Source organism: Betta splendens, chromosome 13, assembly GCF_900634795.4.
Source record: "Betta splendens chromosome 13, fBetSpl5.4, whole genome shotgun sequence".
NCBI lineage: Eukaryota > Metazoa > Chordata > Actinopteri > Anabantiformes > Osphronemidae > Betta > Betta splendens.
Window position 1 is genome coordinate 20,888 of NC_040893.2, and position 15,167 is coordinate 36,054.

The 15,167-nt window shown below is 41.3% G+C and overlaps 2 protein-coding genes across 4 annotated transcripts in view; one reads left to right on the forward strand and one right to left on the reverse strand.

The window, feature by feature from the left end:
* The window catches only part of nf1a (neurofibromin 1a), a 59,076-nt gene that overhangs the window by 20,611 nt on the left and 23,298 nt on the right, over window positions 1-15,167 (reverse strand). For all 3 annotated transcript variants that reach the window (XM_029170131.3, XM_055513756.1, XM_029170130.3), the window contains exons 33-35: window positions 6,832-6,978; window positions 6,581-6,727; window positions 4,404-4,514 (exon numbers count right to left, since the gene is read on the reverse strand). In XM_029170131.3, coding sequence (XP_029025964.1) covers window positions 4,404-4,514; window positions 6,581-6,727; window positions 6,832-6,978 — 405 coding nt within the window. The remainder of the gene's footprint in view (window positions 1-4,403; window positions 4,515-6,580; window positions 6,728-6,831; window positions 6,979-15,167) is intronic.
* On the forward strand, window positions 120-4,408 carry omgb (oligodendrocyte myelin glycoprotein b). The gene is made up of 3 exons (XM_055513757.1): window positions 120-384; window positions 1,333-1,560; window positions 2,039-4,408. The coding sequence occupies exons 1-3, from the start codon at window positions 380-382 to the stop codon at window positions 2,985-2,987; spliced, it is 1,182 nt and encodes a 393-aa protein (XP_055369732.1). The 5' UTR covers window positions 120-379; the 3' UTR covers window positions 2,988-4,408.

Consider the following 15,167-nt stretch of genomic DNA (forward strand, 5'->3'; position numbering starts at 1 on the left):
TAAACTAAGTCAATGTGGTGAACACATCACATCTGACAGAATGACGGCTGCTGCAAGCAGGTGCACACAGACACTATTTTTTGCTTCCTCAGCAGCAGAGTGGGCCGACTTGCTGCTGCAGCTCTCTCTCCCCCTCCCTCGCTCCCCCTATGCCTCCTCTTCTCCTAAGCCAGAACCCTAGCTGCATCAAATGTCTGCAAAGCAGTGAGCATGGCTGCAACAGCAGCATCAGCGAACATGATTACTCCAGTTTTCCAACACCTGAGACCAACAGAAAACCAGCACGCGACTACCATCTTCTGAAATACCCGATGGAGCACAGAGGAATAAAACTTATCAGGAGTGGAGCAGGACCCAGGGGAAAGGCAGGCATGACAGGATGAGGTGAGTGACTCAAGTCATGTCTGATCTATAGATCCGATGGCCAGGACACAGACTTTATTCTGACTATTGTTTCAGCAAATAATGCTGTAGCAGCTTAGGATGAACATTTTACTCATTTGTGACTCTGCAAATTTCTCCTTCTTTAACTGGGCAATAGGAGAAGCTATGAAATAAATCCAGATGAACTTAGTTGAGCATCCACAGCCCTAACTGTTAAATTTTACATACATGCAGAAAGCATGTTTGTATGCAGCGGTGCATCCAGCATTACATCCTGTAGGAACCAACTCTCACTGCAGCACTCTGTGCTTCATTTCCACTGGCAGAGCTTCATGGCTGTTGGCAGGATGACGAGTAGCCTTAGAAAACACATCGAGAGCAGAACATAACCCATCTATCCCAGCTTAGAGTAGCACTTGCAGTGCAGCAGCTCCCCGTTCTATGCTAGTTCAGCCACAATGACCTGGAAAAACACTTCAAAGACGCTGTAATAGTTACAGATCAGCTACTGCAGGACTCAATCCATTTTGGTCCACTTAAAAGCACGTCTGAAGGAGGACACCGTTAGATCTGAGTGAGTCCAGTCTGTGATTGAACAGTAAAAAAGAAACTACACAATAATTTCACACCCAAATATTGACGTTGCTGCTGATGTTACTTAAACATAAAATCCAGCACGACCACATATTGTACATATGACCGCATATACTTCACTAAGTTCATTGGATACTAAATTAGTGAAGTCATTAGAGATCATCTCACAAGGCCTGTACGGCCTTTTACAATGAATAGTTGAGGTGCAGGTTTTGGCATATGAGCTTTTTTTGATTGTTGTAGCTGTTGAACAGTGACAGGTTCCACCTCAGAAACCTAGACCACTCCTAAATGTACGCAAACAACAAATCCACTACACTGTACTGTGCTGTTTCCTTTTCTACCCTGACCCAGGATGTGGGGCTTAAGAGCCAAGACCATGCCTATGTCCTGTGTCTCCATGATCTGCCTCCTCCTGCTGCTGCTGTGTGGATTGCAGGGAGGCTGGGTGCAGTCCATTTGCCCCTCCGTGTGCTTTTGCACCCAAGGACACCGTGTTGTGGACTGTTCCTCACGAGGTCTGACCAAGCTACCGCCTGGTCTGCAGCACAACATCCACTTTCTCAATCTCTCTTTTAACAGGTAAGTCTGGCGGTGTCGTAGGATACCAGGCTCTGCTGGTATCCTGATACAGATCATTGCAGTTACTGTGTCTGATTGTGTTGGCCAACAACACAGTGGTGCTGAAGGTCGAAGAATTAAGGCCTGGACTGAACAGCTGGTCCCACATAATTATCCCACATAATGGCTTTAAATCATCTCACCAAATACTTTCACACATGACCAATAATAGTAGAACGACTGCAAAGCTTCATGTGCGTAGTGTAACTGGTCACATCTAATTTGGTAAAACCAGGGCTGCACATTAGCACAAACCTCACTGACGTGCGTGTCTGAATTACTTAACACCATTTATTATTTATTTATATTATGGCCACGGTGCATCTATGAAGCTAATGCTGTATTAGGAGCTGACTTGTTTGATTGGCCAAGCTATTTTTTTTTCCTTTGAACACATTTGACTTGCACATACGAATATATTTATATATTTTTCTGACAGCTTGCAGGATCTGGACAGTCAGCTCAGTCAATATGCACACCTGCGAACCCTTGACCTGTCCTACAACCGTCTGGAGAGCCTGCCACCTGCCCTGCCCCGGTCATTGTGGGACATTCGAGTAGTGGGAAACCATTTACGGTCACTAGAAAAAAATGACACTGCGTACCACTGGAACCTGAAAGTACTGGACCTGTCAGACAACGAGCTAGAGAAAGTGGTCTTCATCAACAACACGCTGCCTAGTCTCCAGGCTGTGAATCTCAGTCATAACAGGTTTTGGACTGTACCCACAAATATGCCACACAACCTGGAGAGCATTGATTTGTCTCATAACTTTCTAGTGCAGATCCTGCCTGGATCCCTGGATCGACTGCCCCGGTTGGTCAACTTCTACTTGCATGCTAATCGCTTCTCCTGGTTGTCTGAGGGTGTCTTTGATAAGCTGACAAGGCTGGAGGTGATGACACTAGGGGGTAACCCTTGGGCTTGTGAAGAAGAAGAAAACATAACAAGGCTGCTGACATGGACTGAGCACACCCACGCTACTGTCTTAGGTTGCCCCTGTTATACAAGACCTGTCTGTGGACAAAGCCGTGTGGCAGTGCCTGGGAGTGAGAGGCACTCACCACACTGGGTTAACAGCAATGAAGGCAAATTACCTGCAAGAACTCCAGATGTTACGTCTAACTACCAGCTCAGATCTTCACATTCCCAAACTGGAATGTATCCAGACAAAACAGGATTGAATGAGCCTGGGGAACATGAGGCGTTTGTCTGGACATCCACACGCTTTACAGGTTTCTCCAAACAAACAAGCACAACAGGAGACCCGCTGTCTGCAACTACACAGTTCAAAGTGGCAAAGACCCGAAACAAAAGTCCAACATTACAGAGTCCAAAAACTGTGACCCTGGCTATTCTAGTACTGACATTGAGATTAAAGGACTGAATCCTAGGAGAAGAGGAGAGCGGCCTGTCAGATATTCCACAAACTGAATGAACAAAAAAATCTACTGTACAAAAAACTGTCTCAATATATGGTTCTACATTATTGTAATACTGTAATCTATGTTCATTACACTGATGCTTGGTTGAAATCAAAGAATTTTATAATATCACATTCCAGCAACACTTTGAACAAACTACAGTCAAATAATTATGAAAACTTCTTTTTAGCCAAGGTGAAAAACAAAACAAAAAAAGGAAAAATACTGTTTTTTCTGCTGTTTACAGAGAGTCCCACACGTAGTAAAACAGAATGGCTGCTTTCTGTCCTTGCTGAAAGGTGAGCAGGTGATGCCACCAGTCAGTGCACACCACCCAGATAATGAGCAGCATCTTGTGCAGCCACAGTCATAGCAACTCCTTTTTAATTTCTGTTTAATATCACTGCACATAGTTAGTGACTGTTGAGCTGTTTTGACCTCAGCCGAGGTCGTTCCCAGGTATAAACACAATACAGTAGTTCAACTTTTCACTTCAAACATACGGCAGCATATAATAAACAGACAGAATTAGCACGTACCAAACTCTTTGAGTTGGACTACAGTAGTGGTGCTACTGCCTGTGCATAAGGTACCAGACGCATGTAAAGATAAACGGAACCAATGTGTTTATGTGTTTACAGGGTGTTGCATGAAGGCAGAATTACACAAACCATGGAGTAACTACATGCTGTCACTATTACAAACATTGCACCATTAGTTTATCAGTAACAACCACATTACAAACTAAATCCTAGTCATGGTCTGCTCCTCTTATCATCATCATCATCATCATCATCATCATCATCATGACATGACAACTAACCTAATACCTGGTGAAGAACATGGGATACAATTGAACGTATAGAACATTTGGCACCTTTGGCCATATTAGCCTGTCAAAGCTTTGTGTGTTTCATTCCTTTTTGCTCCTTTCTCTAAAGTCTAAAAACAAAAATCTATGGCTGTAAAAATTAATAAAATAAAATAAATAAATAAAAAGCAAATAATTTATTGTTACATTTGTAAACAAGGGAGGTAGGAAAAAAAAAATCACAAACCTTTTCCAATTCATTTGCATTCATTGTTATTCAATCCTCATTGTCATTTCAAATTAGCATGAGCTTATCGAACAAAGTCAATAGGTCTAAATTTAGAGACAGTGCGAGTAGATTCAACACAGAGGAGGTGTCAGAAAACCCCTCAAAAACAAGGTTCAAAATGAAACAAAACGGTGGTTATGCTACACGCATGATGCAAGGTGGGAAGTTATCCAAAGCTGCAAGAATAATGAGGAGGCAAGAAGGGAAAAATCCTTAAGTCACTGGTCCTAATGGGGTGTGACAGAGTTGTCCTCATGTTTGCACAGTGGAAGGGCCTACCTGCGAGCCACGTAGTAGAAGACTGGGTTCCCACTCTTGGAGGTTCCTGCCTGGTAGAAGATGTTAAGTGTCTTCAAGGCTTTGAACTCTTCCTTCTCATGAACCTGGTGCCTGAAACACAAACCAGAAAATACGGCAAAAACATTTAGAAAGGTTTAAAAACAATTTAAGAAGAGGAGTAAGTGTTTGGATAAGAATTAAGAAAATAAAATCTAATGAGCTAATATATCACCACTTGAAAATTGCAGGTTTCTGGGGCTTTCCTCTTTTTGAGGCTTTTGAAATATTGGTATGTTGTGATAAACCCAAAGAGCAGATGTCCCACAAAAGAATACAAGCAGCAGATGTCTAAAAAAATAATATTGTATAAAGTGTGTGGTAAATTGGTGACAGGGTTCACTGGTCACAATGTAAAAGTCTCATTTTTTTTTTATTTGTCTCATTTCCCCTTTTTGCCACATTTGCCACATTTTTTGACACATTCTGCTTCTGCAACATGGACAAATAAAGCTTTATCTAATCTTATGCAGTTGAGGGAGTTGACCTGTGAATCATTACTTCTGATCAGGTACAAGCTAAACCATGATAATCATTAAAATTCCTTATAAGTTTCACAACTTATATATTAACTATTGTGTCTGTGGCTCATTATTAAATTAATTTTAGACTTATTAAATCACATTCATTTAATCATGCATGACTATCTTTGTTATGTCATGATAGGGGTGTAAGTGTCATTTCTGGGGTGTAAAAATGGATTAAACTAAATTTAGAAAATTTAAATTTTTAAGCGAACTACTGTAGAAAACTGAGTAGGATCTAGGTTTTGTTTGCACTTCTGTTAAATGAGATCGGACAAGTCTTATTTCTCTCTGATTTCAATGAAACATGTGTTTGTTAGAGACTGCATGTTTTCCTCAGCTTTTGGTCTGAGCACAAGTCCACCTGCCCCCTGCTGGACGCTCAACTGCTGTTAGTGAGCCAACACCACGGTCAATTAACTTAGCTGCTATTGTTACCACCTTACCATCAAGTCAGCTGCAAACTACCTTAGAAAACCTACCTTAATGAGCTCTTAATGCTGGTCACATCACAGTTAAAATAAGACAATCACTTCAGAGCTGAGCACCAACAGCTGCCAAGATACGAAGAATGAATGACGCAGCTGCAGAAACACGCCGAAAAGCGTGAGGGGTGAAGCCATGTGGAGCCAAGTTGGGGCCATAGGTTTTGTGACTTGTCAGTTCAATAAAGATACAAACCAAATAAAAACTATTTGAAACTAAAAGCTTGAGTATTATTGGCTTTAATTGTGACACACAATTTATAAGTGGTTAAATAGTTAAACCTCCCACAGTTGCTAAAAGGCAGCATGGCCATATAATGATTAGATAGGTCCTCTGCGTTAGTCCCGCCTCATACGCCAATTCAATACAAGTCCTTTCAGCTTTTAGTTCAAATAGTTTTTATTTCCATTTGCAACTTAATGTTTGGAATTGACTTATTGGCCATGAGGATATATAAAGTCAAAGAAAAGCACAAATAACTAATTTTATGCTGCAAGTCTCAACCAGCAGTTGACCCATTTGTTAATGCTATGGTTGTTGTCAGTCCTTGTTGTCCAGCTCTCAATGATATGACTGTCAAATTTAATAATTTAATAAGCAACCTTTTAAATAATTGGGAAGTGGGTTGGGTGGAAGTCGTGTTCGTCAGCGGTGCTCATACAGGCAGCTCAGTAGAACTAAATGATGAGAACGTCTCTCATATGTTCAAGGTAAATGGAAACACGATACACTAGAGACTAGCACAGCTAGCATCCAGTTCCAACCTGCAATTTAAGTGTAAAGAGGAAAGTTAAGGGAAACTTCCATTTGCTAATGAAGCCACTTTGTCTCAGTTATACAAAACTTGTGAAAACATATTAGACATTAAATACAGCCTTTAAATTGTCAGCAACTAATTAACATTATTTTTATTATATATTATTGAATTATCAGATTATATCAAACCACAGCAGATACTCCTCATGTGTGAGTACAATAATGAAGTAAATAAAGAGCGACTCTGATCCCAAACACATACATGGTACATAATAAGTGTATCATGTACAGTGTGCTAAGTCCTGAACACAGTTACAGCTACAACATCAAATTATAAGCTAAAAGGAAACACACCTGGTCATGAACTCTTCAAACTTAGAACTGGTCAAATTGAGACTGGACCAGTGGGTGTCGGCCACAGGCTTGTGTTCAGGAGGTCCCAGATAGGCCAGCAGGGTTGCCATCTTATCAAAAGGTCGTCTGCCTACAGCCTTGTGGTCCCTTAAAAAAATACCATATTTGAGACCCCACAAAATGACTGGAAAAATTAAATGTAAAGCATCTACATGAGAAAATGTATGAGCTGTGTCTTCCTGCACCCTGACCTGTTACTGGAGAGGTACTGGCCAATCCTCTCCTGGTTGTTCCACAGCAAGCGATGAAGGGCCAGCACATTACCATCACTGATGAAGGACAGACTGTGGTTGACTGAGTCACTTGGTGGAGAGTCAGACGCAATGTCTAAGAAAAACCTGTGGACAGAAGACAGAACTGAAACTACACCAGGCCTCCCTATGATCCTTTTTGTGACAACTCGCAGTCTGAGACAAGACACGAAAGAAATAGATAAAGCATTTACATAGGAAAATGCAGTGAATGCTTCCATGCTGAATGTATTTCTGAAGTATTGCTCAAAGTAGCTGGAACATTTAAAACTGCTAAAAATAGCTGAAGCATGTAAAGCATAGGTGAATGTATCTGAAGAGAATTATGAGTTGTTTAAACAGAGCTGAAATTTTGCAAAAGAAGGTGAAGCTATTCAATTTCAAATTGGCCATATAATTTTAAATTTCAAAAAGATTTACTGAAATTGAAGAACTGCTAAAAATATAGCTAAGTTGTTGTAGTTCAAGAGATTAAAGAAAAGCTTAAAGTTGTGGAAATATTTAATAAAGCTGAAAGTAGCTGCAGAGGAACTAGTTGAATTTGTTGAATAGTTAAAGTTGGAGCTACTATCCAAATCTTTAGCTAAAAACTACAATATTTCTGCTTTCAACTATTTTTATAGTTTTTAGCAAATTTTGGAATGGATTTGGATCAGTGCTCTTATTTTGAAATGATACAGAGGAAACATGCAGGTAATTACTAAACTATAAAGTAGTCTCATTAAGTAGTCATATTTAACTAGTCAAAAGTGATACCTGGAGAAGCGTGATTGGGAGGAACAGCCTCCCTGATCTAACCCCAAATTATGTTATGTTATTGCACTTCTGTGCTAGGGAAAGTTTGGCCATAACAAATACCATGTTCGAACATGAACATGTGTCCACTCATCCACATGGCACCACCAAATTAAAAGTAAAAAAGAAAAAGGATAAAGAGGAAGTAAGAAGAAAGGCACATATCGCACATAGTTGCAGCCAAGTGTCAAAACAGTTGGTGCTATGTTTGGATGTATTTGTACGTGTCTTTTTTTGTTTTGTTTTGTGTACAATCAGTAAGGCAATATCTGACTGTCAAATGCAGACCCTTTTACCGTCTGTACGATGATGCTAACTCAGCTATTCGACTTTTGCACGCTGGCATTAGCAACAATCCAATGTACAATGTACTATGACACTGTGCAAAGTGTGGCTGGGGATTTTAATCATACGGACATAAAGGCTGTTAAGAGACCTCATGTGTATAAACTGTTATTAACAGAATTATTATTAGGGTCCCACATGCATTCCCCAAACAAAGGAAATACTGCGAGCCTGCATCTAATGTCTTCATGCTTATTGTAGTGAGTTAAAACAAAAAGATTTCAGATTTGAGCATCTAAACCAGGCGCCAGGCTGGGGAACAATACCTGGCTCCCTCGCTGAGACGTCCGGACTCTCTGCTGATACAAGCGACAAACGGCGATTGTGATTTGCTGAGTTTTTCAAGATATTGTTGATACTGGCGTTAATATTAGTTGTTTAATAAAGCGTTCATAATTTAATTGGTCGTTGTCTGTGATTATTTGTATATGGTTTTGCAGCAATGGTAAATTGAGTCGGCTGTGGTACGGAGTTCCCCCTTCAACTAACTTAAATACAATTGAGACTGTATTGGCTATTCCAAATTGGTATTCGGTCACTAGTAACAGGGTGGTGCCCCGTAAATTAATTAATTCTCAATGTAATTAATATTAATTAATCATAACCAAGTGTTTCACTTACAAAACTATAGACAATCATCATATATAGTTATAATATTTAAGCTAATAACCAAATTTTGTGAATCTAAATTATAAACATAATCTAGATTCACATCTCCAGTTATCTCCAGTCAGGAGCCATAAATCCAATTATTATAATTTGTGCGCCTCGCATATCCCCAACACTTAAAGCCAAAACATTCAATTGGTGTTTTTATTTTTAAAGGACATGGAAGAGGTGTGTGTGTGTTATTAATACCTAAAGTGCAAATGTCTCATTAACTAGCCACACACATTTAACAGCAAAAATTGTGCTATTTAAGCTAAAAAACATGGATTGGTGCTTTTATTTTGAATAGATTCAGAGTAAGTCTGATTAATTACTAAACAATTCAACAGTTCAATGAACTAATCAGTAGTATGCATAGAGCTGCTACACTGAGCAAGTTTGAGCTGTCAGTCAAAGCTGCAGCTGCGCCGTTGCCATGGAGACGAAAACCGGGAAAATCAGGTTTATTCTGCTCTGTGAACGCTGAGTTGCACTGCTATTATACAGGCTTGTTACAGCAAAACCATAATACCTTTCACAAAAATAACTCAACTTTTTTAAAGCAGAGGTTTAATGAGCAACTGATGTAAGTTTTATGTTTGAAAACTAAAAATTGTGGCAACACTTGAGATTTTAAAATGTTGTACCTCTGCATTTGTCTGAGACTTTTTCAGAGATACACATAGGGTCTATAAGAGGAATTCTGGAACTCTCAGCGCTTTAAGGCAGCTACAGAAGTATGGCTAGAAACGAGTAAAAAATTATGTTCATAGATTAAAAACTGTGGCTTTCAATGGGGAGAAATTGTTGAAAAAAGCTTAATAACTTAAAAAATATGAAATGTAATGAAAAAGGTACATGAAAGCACACTTCTCCTTTAAAAGCTAAATATTTTGATATTTTAACGGTTTCTGTAGCTGAAAGTATGCTATGTTAACTTACAAAAAACGTACGAAAGAAACAAACTATAACTAGATAAAGCATTGCCATAGGAAAATGCATAGTAAATGCTTCCATGCTGAATGTATTCCTGAAGAATTGCAGAAAGTATCTTATAATTTAAAAAGTTGAATAGCTGAAGCATGTAAAGCATAGATGAATGTATCTGAAGAAAATTAGGAGTTGTTTAAAGGGGACAGATCATGCAAAATCCACTTTTTAGACATTCTGGAGCATTCCTATGACTCGATTGGTCACGTTTACACACACACACTGAGCACGGTAGAAGTGTATTTACTCCTTTTTTTCCACAATTTGTACTTTTCTCCAATGTGATCAAAGCAAGTCGACCACCACCCCTATGATGATACCGAACCAAAACTGAACTCACGTCATTATCCCCTCTCACTCACCGTGAACAGACGAACATGGCGGCAACTGCACCGTTTTTGCCGCCACCAAAACCTATTCAACCTACCAACAGGTCAGCAATTGAGGACTTTGTGGATTACTTTTATTTTTAACAGACCTGCGACTGCAACACTGCCTCAGCATTAGTATGTGGACTTCATTTCACCTCAGACTGCTTTGAGAACGAGGGGGCTACAATGCTGGGTTTGCTTCTTGGCTCCTGGTGAAGAAAGGATCTGTTCCTACAATCCAACATCCACTCGCTGTTGTAAGTACATGCTTGAAACTTATGATGTCTTAATATATCAGTTTGTCTGTTTAAAATGTAGTAACCCATATGTGTGAGGCAAGCTAAAACCTAGCTATGCTAACGGCTACAGCCAGTCAAAAGGGCATTTGTCCCCTTGAAATGCGCTGCTGTAGGCTGCTGCAATCAAATACCTTTGTCGAGAAATGAAATGTGCTGCCTTGAGTTGCTATAACCCAACACACGTGCGCGGAACACCAGTGGTGTCGGCTTGTTGTCAGCTAGAACCAGAGATCGGTTGCCTGATCCGCCCGAGCAGTCTGGGTCTGTTGCAATTGTGTGGTACTTTGCCTCAAACCTAGTTGCTAATTAGTCACATCTCTACAGTAAGTGTTGCTTATCTAGTCAGTTACCTATAGCTTGTGTAACATAGCCATTATATTTGTAGGACCATTACAATAATACAATTTACAATAAAGGTAGCATTGCCTTTTTCTATACTGCAGGAGGGCACAACCCAAGGAGGGCAAGGAGGTTGTCAACCAAAAATCACTGCAGACTGTTGGTACACGAACATCTGCTGAGCTCAGGAGTGAATATATGTAGATTTACCATCTGTAAGGTAATTCCTTAGGCAACAGAAGATTTTAATTGGTAGATTAGCACCGCCCCCGAGCGGCAGCCCCCGGTTACGTTGTAACCATTTACTTTGTTTCTTATATTTTTCCGCACTTTTTCATTCTTGCGTGTATGAGTGTGTGAATGTAGGTACTGCACTATGGAGATCAAACCTGTGGAGTTTGCTGTGCTCTTTTAAATTTTTTCTACATTTTTCGCTCTCGCGTCTAGGAACTCTGCACAAAGCCACAGTCCCATTGTTTACACCAGGGACCAGCTGCATGCCCAACGCGCCGATGCTACACAGAAAAAGGCCTGAGGTTCCTCGCGAGCTTAAGCGGAGAAGAGGGGGAACCCGGGCTCTTTGTCGGGCTAAAAGGAGACGGTACCAACCCACCCTGCCGCCTATCGTCATGGGGAACGTGAGTTTAAATCCTTACAAGATGGACAAGCTAAGTGCTCTCATCAGAGGGAATTACGGCAAGCTAGCGTCATGGTGTTTATAGAGACATGGCTAACAGCGCTAACACCGGACACGGCCGTGGTCCTGGACGGAATTCAACTGATGGGAGTGGACAGGACGACGGAGAACGGTAAGAGTGTTGGGGGACCTCGTGTATAAACTGTTATTAACAGAATCATTATTAAGGTCCCACATACATTCCCCAAACAAAGGAAATACTGAGGGCCTGCATGTAATGTCTTCATCCTGATTGTAGTGAGTTGAAACAAAGAGATTTTATATTTGAGCACCTAAACCAGGCGCCAGGCCGGGGTACCATACTTGGCAACCCCGCTGAGACGTCCGAACTCCCCGTTGATACAAGCGACAAACGGCGGAGGAACGCGGAAATCAGCCATCCTGTTTGGACCACACAATGGGACAGGCGTGACCGAAAACATGGTTATAAAAAGCTGCCGTAACCAAAGACTCGTCCCGTGTTCTTTCTGTCCCTTGTTCTCTCCAGCCCTTGCTGTCCCTTCCCCTTGTTCTATCCACCCTTCCTCTCCTCCCTCTCTCCGTCGCCTCCGTCCACCTGGAGCTTCCCTCTGCCCCCGGCACGCCTGGAGAATCCACCGCAGCCAGCAGCTGAACCAACGGGCCTGATCACCCATCTACTTCCAGTCACCTGGCAGGAAACGGCCAGCTTAATCGTCTCACCCGCTGCTGCCTCTGCTGATCACGACGCGATAACCGCAACGCACATCTGGACCGGACAGCAACAGCGCGCGTACGCACACAATGCTGGAGTAAGGCATAGGCATTCTTTAAGTCTGAGCAGAGTAGAACTCTTAGGGGATCAATAATTGTTTTATTGTTGTGTTGTTTTCTTTCTTTGTTGCTGAACACACAATCTGATCACTGTGATTGTTAAGGCATATTGGCTGACTGAGGGTAAACGTATCGCGTCACTTCCGGTTACTGAGGTTGGCAGCCGCTGTGTGTACGGCGTTACTCTCCGCTCTTTTCTAAATACTATCGTTTTATATCTGGTAGTGACTGCTAAGAGTTGCAAAACAAGCTTGTAACACTCAAGCATCCTTTCCTTTCATTAAACGTCCTGCTAATTTTCACTGTTATCTAAGTGTTTTCTCCGCTAGCGTAGCTCCTAGCTTACTTTCCTGCCATGTCTTCCCCCTTTTCCTCTCCTTCTCGCTCTGTTCGGTGCTGTGTGTCTTATGTTTAGCTTATCCTCTGCCTCCTTTAGTGATGGTAATGGTATCTGTAATAAGTGTACGCTAGTTGCAGGTTTGGAGGCGAGGTTGTTAGAGTTAAGAGTCACGGCTTCGCACCTTAGAAAACAGGCCAGCTAGCCAGGTCCCTTTAGCCGTTGTGGAGCCTCCTAGCTTAGCTGCTACCAGTCCCACGGCAGGTCCCAGACAGCTGGGTATTGACTGGGTCAGTGCTCGTAAGAAACGTAGCTTTAGGGAGGCGCCCACAGTTCACAACCAACCAGTTCATGTTCAACCAGATTTTCCCCACTTAGCGATACACCCGCTGAGAAACCCACTCTGATCATTGGTGACTCCGTAGTCCGAAACGTAAAGTTAGAGAATCCAGCGGTCATAGTTAAGTGTTTGCCTGGGGCCAAAGCGGGCGACATTGAGTCTTATCTTAAGCTCCTGTCTAAGGATAAGCGTAAGTACGCTAAGATCGTAATACACACAGGAGCTAATGACTGTCAGTTACGCCAATCGGAAGTCACTAAAACTAACATTGAGTCGGTGTGTTCATTCGCCAAAACAATGTCAGACTCCGTAGTTTTCTCTGGACCCCTCCCCAATGTGACCAGCGATGACATGTATAGCCAGCTGTCATCGCTCCACCGCTGGTTGTCTAGGTGATGTCCTGCAAACTGTGTGGGCTTTGTGGCTAATTGTAGCACTTTTGGGGGAAAACCTGGGCTGATTATAAGAGACGGCATCCATCCCATGTTGAACGGAGACTCTCTGCTCTCTAGTAACATGGCCATGTTGCTTAGCCTCCCCTCTCCGTGACAACTCAGAGTGGAACCCAGAACGCAGAGTTGCAGTCTTACACGCCTCTCTGCATGTTCTCTACAGCCGCCACCCACTCCTAGTCTTAGTTATCGCATAGAGAATGTGTCTGCTCCCCGACCACCTAAACTATACAAGTTACACACAAATCAAAGAGGTGTGACTTACCAGAATTTAATAAATATCAAAACAGGTACTCTTACAGAACAAAGTAACAGTAAGTTAATAAAGTGTGGTTTATTAAATATCAGATCTCTCTCATCTAAATCCTTGTTAATACATGACATGATAAGTGACCATCACATAGATCTGTTCTGTCTCACTGAAACCTGACTGCAGCAGGATGAATATGTTACTTTAAATAAGTCGACTTCAATGAGTCACATCAACTATCATGTTCCTAGAAGTACAGGTAGAGGTGGCAGAGTAGCAGCAATTTATAACACAGATTTATTAATTACTCCTAGACTCATTTGAGAGCCTCACTCTGAGCCTTTCTCACCTAGACTCTAAAACCCAGAAGCCAGTTGTGTTTTGTATTGTTTACCGTCCTCCTGCTCTATATTCAGAGTTCTTAACTGAATTCTTATCTAACTTAGTTCTTAGCACAGATAAAGTCATTGTAGTGGGAGACTTTAACATTCATGTAGATGTTGACAGTAACTGTCTCAGCACTGCTTTTAACTCCTTACTAGACACTATTGGTTTTACTCAGCATGTAAATGAACCCACTCATTGTTTTAATCATACCCTCGATCTTGTCATGACCTATGGGGTTGAAATTTATAATTTAATAGCTCTTCCTCAAAACCCTCTTATCTGATAATTTCTTATTAACTTCTGAATTTAGCATAATTGACCTTACAGCAGCTGGAAAGAAATCCTACTATAACAGATGTTTATCTGGCAACGCTGTTGGACTCTAGGAACCACAAGTTCCTAGAGTCCAAAAAAAAGTAGAAATTTGAAATTCTCCTACTCACATACAAAGGACTCAATGATAAAGCTCCTTCTTAGCTTAAAGACATCATAGTTCCTTGTGCTCCCAGCAGAACACTGGGCAACTTGTGGTTCCTAGAGTCTTTAAATGTAGAATGGGAAACAGAGCTTTTAGCTACCAAGCTCCTCTGCCGTGGAACCAGCTTCCTGTCCAGGGTTGATAAGATGACACACTCTCCCATCTTTAAGATCCGTCCTAAAACCTTCCAATTTGATAAAACTTGAGATGGTTCAGGTCACTGGCAATAATTGTTAGTCCTCTCTCTCTCCCTCCCTCTGAAAATTTCTGAAAGTGGTTGATAAAATAGAAGTACAGTATAGTATAGCTATAGACGGTTCTCCAAATAAGGGAAACTCCACAGATCAGCTCAGTGAGTTGTAGTAAAGCTGATTTGCACCCCTGCTTAACAGGCTTGTTACAGCTAAACCATAAAGGTTGTGACAAAAAATCAACTTTTTGAATGCCAAGGCTGTATTTAGCAACTGGTGTTATTTTTGTGTTTGAGGAGTAATAATTGTGGCCACAGTCGCAATTTTAAACATGTCAGTCCTTCTGCGTTTCTCCCGTACATCATTAGAAAGAACAAAGTACAACTGCGGCTTAGTGAAAAAAAAATATGTTTATGTGAAAATTGAGGCTGTTGTGACGAGTTAAAAAGAGAATTCCTGGCTTAAAAAAAATGCCCTCACACAATACACACTAATGAAAAAAGCTGATCAGTTTTCTTTAACTCACTGACTGTTGACAGTGCTTGATGATCAGCTTATGGTACAG

Bases quoted from the DNA above. Each gene is read 5' to 3' on its own strand.
- omgb (XM_055513757.1), top strand. The intron at 1,561-2,038 runs GTAAGTCTGGCG...TTTTTCTGACAG, and splicing joins CTCAATCTCTCTTTTAACAG to CTTGCAGGATCTGGACAGTC.